Source organism: Scyliorhinus canicula, chromosome 1 (assembly GCF_902713615.1).
Source record: "Scyliorhinus canicula chromosome 1, sScyCan1.1, whole genome shotgun sequence".
Taxonomy (NCBI): domain Eukaryota; kingdom Metazoa; phylum Chordata; class Chondrichthyes; order Carcharhiniformes; family Scyliorhinidae; genus Scyliorhinus; species Scyliorhinus canicula.
This window is the reverse complement of record NC_052146.1, coordinates 177,055,709-177,065,865: the sequence shown is the minus strand read 5'-3', so window position 1 is coordinate 177,065,865 and position 10,157 is coordinate 177,055,709. Positions and strand designations below refer to the sequence as shown.

Sequence of the window (10,157 nt, the reverse complement as noted above, 5' to 3'; positions counted from 1 at the left end):
AAAAGCCCCTAGTCGCCACATTCCGGCACCTGTTCGGGGAGGCTGTTACGGGAATTGAACCGTGCTGCTGGCCTGCTTTCAAACCCAGCAATTTAGCCCAGTGTGCTAAACAGCCCCAGAAAACCACATTTCCAAATCTTCTGGTGGCAAAAAAAGAAGTTGCAATGTAATTCGCATAGATAGAAGCATAAAATTACAAAGGTATGTTGACAGATTAAGAAAAGGTGCAAATTTATGGAAAAGGGATTTCAATGTAGACATATCTGAGATCATCCATTTGAACATAAAAAGGTTAGTACTTTCTAAATGGTGAAAAGCTATGTACAGTGGAGATCCAAGGGGGCTGAGAGGCCCAGATACACTGATTAAATGACATGAACAGATACAAAAATTAATCAAAAAGGCTAATGGGGTGCTGGACTAGACTATGAGGCTCTGTTACAGCCAAACAAGGCTCTAGTTAGACCACACCTGGTGTTTGGTCATTCTAGCCATCACCAGCCGGATTGCCTGGCACCATGTGGACCACAATCCATTCTAATGAGAAACAGTGCCGGATTCGCTGGTTTCGCGATTGACACTCAGGAGGCTGACAAGCTGCAGCCGCAGATACACACTTCACTCCCCACACACGTTGCTGACCATGCGTGCCACCCATGCCAACACCGCATGGGTGGCGCCTGTGATGAACGCCTTGGGAATGAGAGTTTTGGCTATGGATCAGCATGTCCAAGGTCTGGGACAGTCAGTGCAAGTGCTGGTCGAGGTGCAGGACAGGGCTGCCCTCTCAAAGGCAGCCATGTGCCAGGGCCACCTGGACATTGCAACAGTGCTGACGAGCGTGGTCCAATTACAATGGGCCATGGCTGAGAATGCCAGCGGCATTACCCCAGGCGCTGGCCGAAGTGGCCCAGTCCCAGAGGGAGATGGCGCAGTCACTGGCTAATGTGGCACAGGCCCAGAAGGTGGTGGCACAGTCGCAGCGTGATGTGGGGCAGTTTCAGACGGAGATGGTCCACTCCCTTGCTCTGTGGCTGCAAGCATGCAGACCGTGGTCAAGGCAAGACTGGGCCTCCAGGACTAGCTGTGCAGGTGGCGGGGGGTGCCTTAAGGGATAGCTCTGCTCACACCCCCATCCCATGGAGTAGCCCGGGGGCCATTGGGCACCTCGAGGGCAGAGGAGGTGTTGGGGCCTGTGCCGGTTACTCCTGAAGGGGATGTGCAGAACACTGCAGCATTTTGGCCTCCCCCCACTTGTCCCTGGCTCATCTGGTGGGCAGTACAAGGTGGCACTATGCCACCTGGGACACCTGAGCAGCTGTCAGGCCCATCCACACCCAATTGCCCCAGAAGATGGCCACCAATGGGGACCCAGATCACAGTAGGCCGCCTCCACTCCTTATGTACAATCTGGAGATCCACCTGGATGCAGCATTTGGGCTCGTAAGACCAGAAAGTTTGACACCAGTTAAGTTGGCATAGAGGCTAGGGCATGACTCTGTATATATTTGTTCACATTAAACACCAGTTCACAGTTACAACCTGACTCGATCCTCGATGGGGGTGAATAGGCAGATGTTGTGGATGGGCTGGGCTCCCCACCCTGTCCGTGCCCCGGCCAGTCCCCCCACTCCCCGCCCCAAGTCGGTGAACCTGGTAGCGATCAAAGCGTGCCATATACGTTGGCCGTGACGCACATATCATGCCTGTTTGGGTAACCCAACTGGACCGGAAACCCAACCCAACCGGAAACCATGGCTCAATCATAAGATTGACTCCCTGTTGAAGGACAGGTCTGAGGCGTTCAAGTCAGGCGACCCTAACCTATAAAAGAAATCCACTTACGACCTCCGCAAAGCCACCCGAGATGCAAAGAGAGAATATCAGACCAAGCTAGAGTCACAGACCGGTGTTACAGACTCTGGGTGGTTGTAGCAAGGCCTAAACAACATAACGGACTACAAAGTGAAGCCACGCAGTATCTCCAGCAGCAGCACGCCCCTCTCCGATGAACTCAATGCATTTTATGCTTGGTTTGAGCAGGAAACCAACGATCCGCTTTCAAGTGCCCATAACAAACCCATACCCACCATCACAGCTTCCAAAGTCAGATCAGCTTTCCTGAAAGTGAACCCTCGGAGGTGACGGGTCCGGACGGGATCCCTGGACGTGCACACAGAGCCTGCGCAGACCAGCTGGCAGATGTGTTCGTGGACATCATTAACCTGTTCCTACTCCGCACCGAGGTCCCCACCTGCTTCAAGAAGACCACCATCATACCGGTGCCAAAGAAGAACCAGGCAATGTGCCTCAATGACTACCGTCCAGTGGCCCTGACTTCAATCGTAATGATCAATCGCAGCACGGTAGCATGGTGGTTAGCATAAATGCTTCACAGCTCCAGAGTCCCAGGATCGATTCCCGGCTGGGTCACTGTCTGTGCGGAGTCTGCACGTCTTCCCCGTGTGTGCGTGGGTTTCCTCCAGGTGCTCCGGTTTCCTCCCACAGTCCAAAGATGTGCGGGTTAGGTGGACTGGCCATGCTAAATTGCCCGTAGTGTCCTAAAAAAAGTAAGGTTAAGGGGGGGGTTGTTTGGTTACGGGTATAGGGTGGATACGTGGGTTTGAGTAGGGTGATCATTGTTCGGCACAACATCGAGGGCCAAAGGGCCTGTTCTGTGCTGTACTGTTCTATTCTATGAAGTGCTTCGAGAGGTTGGTCATGAAGCACATCACCTCCATACTCCCAGAACACCTTGGTGCACTGCAATTCGCAAACCTCCGGAACCAGTCCACAGCAGACGCCATCTCCCTGGCCAGACACTCATCCCTACAGCATCTCGACAACAAGGACTCCTACATCAAACTCCAATTTATTGACTACAACTCCGCCTTTAACACCATAATTCCAACCAAGCTCATATCCTCGACTTTCTGATCCCCAGACCAGTCAGATTAAACAAAACCATCTCCTCCACAATAGTCCTCAATACCAGGGCCCTGCAAGGGTGCGTACTTAGCCCCCTACTCTACTCCCTGTACACACACAACTGTGTGGCAAAATTTGGTTTAGCTCACTTAGCTAAATCGCTGACTTTTAAAGCAGACCAAGCAGGCCAGCAGCATGGTTCGATTCCTATACCAGCCTCCCCGGATAGGCGCCGGAATGTGGTGACTAGGGGCTTTTCACAGTAACTTCATTGAAGCCTACTCGTGACAATAAGTGATTTTCATTTCATTTTATTTCATCTACACGTTTGCTGACGATACGACCATAGTGGGCCAGATCTTGAATGATGACGAGTCAGAATACAGGAGGGAGATAGAGAACCTAGTTGAGTGGTGCAGCGACAACAATCTATCTGTGCCAGAAAACCTAAAGAGCTGGTCATTGACTTCAAGAAGCAAAGTACTGAACACACCCCTGTCACATCAACGGGGCTGAGGTGGAGATGGTTAGCAGTTTCAAATTCCTAGGGGTTGTCATAATATGCACTCATGTTCATAATGAGATAAAGACAGGCAGTGATGGACATACATAGGAACCAATTACCACACAGAACACAGAACAACCAATCACCAGGCAGGACACTACAGCGTACATTACCAGTATAAAACACACGAGGCAGGAAGGCTCGGGCTCTTCGCACTGGTAATAGCTGTAGCAACAGTCAGGGTGCAATGTACAGTCAGCACCTACTACACATGGCACAGAGCAAGTCTGGGCAAGCCAGACCAAGGTTAGCAAGCTTAGATTAATAGAGTGTCGACCCACAGCGAACTGTGTTCAATAAAGCAGTGTTGAACCATCTATAGCGTTGGAAGCCTGTTTTCAAGTGATACTGAATCGAGTTCCAGTTTGTGTTAATCCAACATATATTACACATCAGGGGTACACATCTCCAAAAATCTGTCCTGGTCCACCCACGTCGACGCTACCACTAAGAAAGCACAACAGCGCCTATACTTCCTCAGGAAACTAAGGAAATTCGGCATGTCCACATTAACTCTCACCAACTTTTACAGATGCACCATAGAAAGCAACCTATCTGGCTGCATCACAGCCTGGTATGGCAACTGCTCGGTCCAAGACCGCAAGAAACTTTGGAGTCGTGAACACAGCCCAGCCCATCACATGAATCTGCCTCCCATCCAGTGACTCCATCTACACCTTCCGCTGCCTGGGGAAAGTGGGCAGCATAATCAAAGACCCCTCCTACCAGCTTACTCACTCTTCCAACTTCTTCCATCGGGCAGGAGATACAAAAGTCTGAGAACACGCATAAACAGACTCAAAAACAGCTTCTTCCCCACTGTTACCAGACTCCTAAACAACCCTCTTATGGACTGACCTCATTAACACTGCACCCCTGTGTGCTTCACCTGATACCGGTGTTTATGTAGTTACATCGTGTTCCTTGTGTTGCCCTGTTATGTATTTTCTTTTATTTCCTTTTCTTCCCATGTACTCAATGATCTGTTGAGCAGCTCTCAGAAAAATACTTTTCACTGTACCTCGGTACACGTGACAATAAACAAAATCCAATCGCATGTCCTGCCCATCCTCACCCTCCTCTGCATCCTTGTCATCGGAGGAGGCCTGGCGTTCATCCTCTTCCTCAAGAATGTCGCCCTTCTACTGTGCGATGTTGCGGAGGACGATGTGGACGACCCTCTCAGCGTTATACTGGAGGATCCCTCCAGAGCCATCCAGGCACATGAACCACATCTTCAGGATACCAAAGCACCACTCGATTAAGCCCCTGGTCGCTGCATGGGCGTCAGTGTAGTGGGTTTCTGCATCAATCTGTGGCCTCTGGATACCCATAATCAGCCTCGACTGCAGCATATAACTTCTGTCGTCCAGGAGCCAACCCCCCTATCCGTGGACAGCGTCTCGAAGAGAACGGGAATTAACGAGTGTGCCAGTATGAAGGAGTGGTCACACTGCCCGGGTGCAGATGTGCAGGGTGCTTGTTCATTGAGTGGAACCCTTTCCAGTTTGTGTAGTGCGGCCTGTTATCTGCAGGTGCTCGTAGGTTAATGCATCACCTCTCAACCAGGGCATGTCGGTGATGTCGGTGAACCTCACTGCCGAGGCATCCTGGTGGGCTCGGTCCGCATTAAAATGGATTTGCTGTGCCGACTGGCTTCTGTGATGGATTGGTTGCACTTGTGCACCGAGTTCTGTGAGATCCGGGACGGGACCCCACTCGGCACATGGTATGACCCTGTGGCGTAAAGGTTCAGGGCGACCATTACCTTGACCGCCACCAGGAATTTGTTGTCCTCACCCATTCCCCTGTGGTGCCAGGTGCGCCATGATCCAGCAGATATGTTGCATTATTCCCATGCTTATGCCTGTTCCGGCAGGTCCTCAAATGAAAGGCACTACCAGTCCATGCGATGTCTCATGGGAGGCTTTCTTTGCACCACCTCCTCAGCCTGTTGGGCAGCTGCATCCTGTTCTTCTGCTGCACACTCTGCTGCTGCATGCTCCAGATGCTGCCCCCCGCCAATTCTCTGACCCGGCGGGGTGTCGGAGTATCCCGCCCTATGTTTCAGTTGATTCATTTCTGCCGCTCTAATGCACAAATGAAACTGGGAAAATAACGTAAGCACAACCTTTAGATCAGCCGAACCATTTATCAAACAGACAATGTAAGCAAACCAATTGTGAAACCCTTAATATGAACAAATAAAAGGAATACAAAATATACAATGTGCTTTAATGACTTGGTGATAAACGTTTGACACAAGCATCCATGCATGATATAAAGAAGCAAATGGTGTGAATGAATGCTGACTTACGTTATCGCAGCAGGGAGAGAAGGTAAAATGCCAGATGGAAATGTTAGAATTGACTGGATATGAGGAAAAACCGATGCTGATGAAGACCCTTGATTCATGGAGGCAGCTTGCCCGAGAGATGCAGATTCAGTGCCCCGTTTAAATTCCTGTTTGGTGTTAACCCACAAATTTGTTTTTTTTAACAACATATCCAATAGGCAGCATTAATCAGTGGAAAGTAAAAGAGATAAATATTAGCTTCAGCACTTGCATTCATTAATGGGAGTGTTCTAAGGCCAGCCATTTGTTTCTGCATTCATTTACATAGGGCTCTAGAGACAAAATGCACGCTACAATGTGTCAGATACAACACCAAGGTTGCATACAGTTCGGGTTCAGCTTCAAAGAGTACAAAGGAGAAGGATGAAGCCAGTCACTAGAAAAGGAGTTTGTGGTGGGGTCCAAAGACAACAGTTTGCCGCAATATTTAGTTTGAGAAAATGTCTCCAGTGGAGGGCCAAGAGAGGTGGTGGTTAAGGTAGAGCTGGGTTGTTGGTATATATGTGGAAACTGATGCTTTACTTTCGGATGAAGTTACCAAGAGCTACAACTAGCTGATAATTGGAGAGACCGAGGATAGGTCCTAGGAGGCCACCAGAGGTAACAACGCAGGAGGGAAGAGAAGCCATTGTAGTGAGTTCTCTGATTACTACTGGATAGATGGAATATCTGAACGAGGCGACTGCAGTTATCCCAAGCCGAACAGATCAGCAGTATCACCAACAAAACAAGCTACTACTTTCATTCAAATACAGTCACATTCACCTAGAGTTAAACCAACAATGCAATTGGCAACCCAATCATTTACACTCAATTAATAAGGGTTCCTGATTTCACATCCTTGATCTAATGGCTGACGGTTTTCAACAAGTGTAGTAGTTTTGGATAACACTGACTGATGGGGAACTCACAGGCTTGCCATTTTTATGATGCACAGGATGGGAAAACATGTCAGCCATGATTGAATGGCGGAGCAGACTCAATGGGCATATAGCCTAATTCTGCTCCGATGTCTTATGCCACAATTAATAGGACAGGCTGAATGGACCTGAGGGTCTTCTCCTTTAGCTGTTAACGTGTTTATAAGAAGGGGCATTTGGGATAAAGCTGCTGTTCTTAATAGCGCGCACTTTACAGTCGGGAGCAGATGATGGAAATCAAAATCGAAACTCTGGACAATATGTTTTTCAGTTCCTAGCTCAAAGAGATTGAAGTCAATTCTAGCTCCCTAGCTGTTGCCCTCATTGAGATCCATGTTCTGAATAATAGGGAACTGAAAGCTCTTTTGTAAATGTGTCTAACATACCCAGGAAATGCAAAATACCCAAAGTTTCACTAATGTTGAAGGGAAGAGGTTTTTTGATCTCATACTTCTTCAACTGTTTTGGAATAGTAAAAAAACGTGGTCTGACCAATTACAGAGAAGATGAACTTATGGTGAACCTTTTTTACTCATGGAAACTAAACAAACTTTATCTTATATTTACTTGAAATAACAGCGGGTGATGGGTAGAATACTGACATTAACTGACCAACTAGGATATATAACTTTCATGAAAGCTGAATCTCTTGAAGTGTAGGGCTTCTCCTCGTGGTACCTTTGCGACTGCAGGACTGTATTAATTCGTTAAGATATTGTCTGAAACTTGTTGTCAGGAAGCAGTAAAGAATAGGGTCTAGAATGCAGTTCATACACATCAGGCACAGGAAGACCTGATGAACATCGTTGACAGATTTTCTGGTAGTGCAGTCTACAGGTTTCCAGAAGTTGAGAACTAAAATCGTCCAGAACAGATGGACCACATGATAAGGTAAAAAGCAAACAATATAAATGACCAGAACCGCAAGCACCATTCGAAAAGCCCTCGTCTTCAACCTATGCGAAGGTCCCAATGTTTTCTTATCAATTGATAGTCTTCGAAGGATAAGGGCACTGTTAGCAATCACCACTCCGAAACCAATGATAAAGCCCAGTAGCATTACCAAGTGTATAATTAATACTTCTATTTTGGTGCCTTCCTCCTGATAATATTCAAAACATCTTAAATTGCTCCCGTTTGCTCCGATGACGTGTTGTTTGTGATTGATTAAAGTCGGTAAAGCAGCGCCAATTGTTGTTGTCCAGATTAAAGCAGTTAAAGTGAAGCCTCTTACATTCTGCGTGGACTGAGCTACCTTGACCGGCTGTGAGACGGCAAGATAACGAGTGAAGCTGATCAGAGCCAGAAGGAGGATAGTGTTGTAAGTATTGATGTAAAACAGAGATCCCCACAGGCTGCACATGAAACTGGAGAAGATCCAATTGCCTTTGCGATAGGAGTAATCGATCCAGAAAGGTAGAAATATAACGAACAACAGATCTGCCACTGTTAGACTGATCATGTAGATTTTAATTTCAGTCACTCCTTTTTTGCCACGCACCAAAAACCAAAGTGATGTAATATTCACCGGGAGTCCCACAATAAATAGAAAGCTGTAAAATACAGAGGTTATCGTGTACCTAAATTCAGATGTGTCATAAAAATGTTCTTCACTGCAGTTTCCCAAATATGTTGAAGCATTCATTTTAACCATTGAACATCTGATATCACTGGACTTTATCAATTCTTCCTGTTCTTAAACATTCGTAAATTTCTGTTGCAAGTCGCTTTTTTGTTTTTTTTTCAAGCTGGTTCTTCGCACTCTTCTGTTATTGTTTGGTCTTCAGCTATTTAAAGAAATCATACAAAATGAGTGAATCTTGTCACAGATTGAGTCTTCACAAGCAGCTCAATGCGGGTAGTTGCACAGTTCACACGTGTGAAAAGCTTCTCTGTGAAAAGAACTGAAAAATGGTGGAAACGCTCAGCAGGTCAGGCAGCATCTGTGGGAAGAGAAAGAGAGTCAACATTTCAGCTCCATGGTCTTTCATCAGAATTCAAGCCAGAGGGAAGAGCTGAAGATTTTCAATGTGGGCATCTCCGGCTTCTCTATTCAACACAACTGAAAGAAAGCTGCACTTTCTCATCCGTTTATCTGACAGGACGTGACGCTGTTTGTTCACAACAGCTGAATGGTTAATAGCGAGCAAACTGTGGGCAGCTTATCTCAAAATGCTGTACTTGTTGACTCATTGAAGGCGTTCTTTGCTGTGTTTCTGTTCCTCCATCAATCTTCTGTTCTCTGACTGTTCCAATTTGCTTTGATTTCAATGTTATTCTGGTCGGAGCCCAACTTTCCCTCCTTTAGAAATCAGATGGTGTGCCGGCAGTTCCAGGAAGGGGAGGAAATAGTTGGATGGATACTTGAATCATTATTGGCGTCATGGAGTATTTATTTTACAGAGCTTGTCAGTTTTTGCTTTTTCCATTTCTAACTACTTAGCTATTCGGTCTTTGCTGGTGAGATCGCTACCAGCTCTAGTATATTTCCATAGCCATTCAGCCCATCGATTCTTCATTGACAGACTTTGTCACTTTGGTTATCTCTCATTGAACCTCATTTTGTTTTCTGCAAATATCACTTCTAGTAATTAAACATCTGTTCTTCACCTATTAGGAATTTTTCTTTTCTTCCTGGAGTGTGTGGTTGTTTTGGTTCCTCCCTCCCACCTTTGAAAATGATATTGATCAGTAATTTTCCATTTCTGAGGATGGGGTGCAATCCAAAACATTAACTTTTGTATTCTGCACAAATGTTTCCTCACCTGCTCAGTATTTCCAGCATTTGTTTCAGATTTTCAGCATTTGTGTTATTTTGACGTTAATTCCACATCCAAATAAAAATGGACGGCAAACAGAAACTTGGGCGTGATTCAGAAAGATTTCTACGTGTGGTAGCGAGCGGGAACTGCTGCGAGCTTCCCGGCGCTCAGCCTGCCAAAGCTGGCAACACAATACAACGTCAATTGGTTCACTTAATGTAGCCCCACGGCTTCATGCTGAAAAATGAAGGCTCTCCAGCCAATTTGCCCCCCCCACCGCTAACAAGGTCGAGCAACACTTGAACAGCTCTTGCACAGTCAACCCCACCCAGCTTGCAGCCATGGTGCTGAGTCGACTGGTCTCAAGATTTGGAGACATGGCCTGGGAAGGCTCCTAGATGCGGTTGAGGCCAGTGGGGATGTCCTGTTCTTCCGAGGATCCTGGAGGGTGAGCCACAGGGCAGCCAGTGCCACCCGGGGTCACGTGGTAGCGTCAGTCAGCTAGGGAAGCTTGACCAATGCCGTACGAATGTCAATGACCTACACTGGGCTGCATGCGTGAGTTGACACCCCCTCCCCCAAAACCTTCCCATCCCCAAGCGACCTTTTTTACTCATGGTAAACTA

The 10,157-nt window shown here is 47.1% G+C and overlaps 1 protein-coding gene across 1 annotated transcript; it reads right to left on the bottom strand.

Annotated features, from left to right (window-relative positions):
• Nucleotides 1–5,576: 5,576 nt before the first annotated feature.
• On the bottom strand, nucleotides 5,577–8,902 carry LOC119969560 (platelet-activating factor receptor-like). The gene has a single exon (XM_038803318.1). The coding sequence runs from the start codon at nucleotides 8,421–8,423 to the stop codon at nucleotides 7,401–7,403; it is 1,023 nt and encodes a 340-aa protein (XP_038659246.1). The 5' UTR covers nucleotides 8,424–8,902; the 3' UTR covers nucleotides 5,577–7,400.
• Nucleotides 8,903–10,157: the final 1,255 nt, after the last annotated feature.

Coding starts and splice junctions, on each gene's coding strand:
- LOC119969560 (XM_038803318.1), bottom strand. CDS start 8,423: ATGGTTAAAATGAATGCTTCAACATATTTGGGAAACTGCAGTGAAGAA.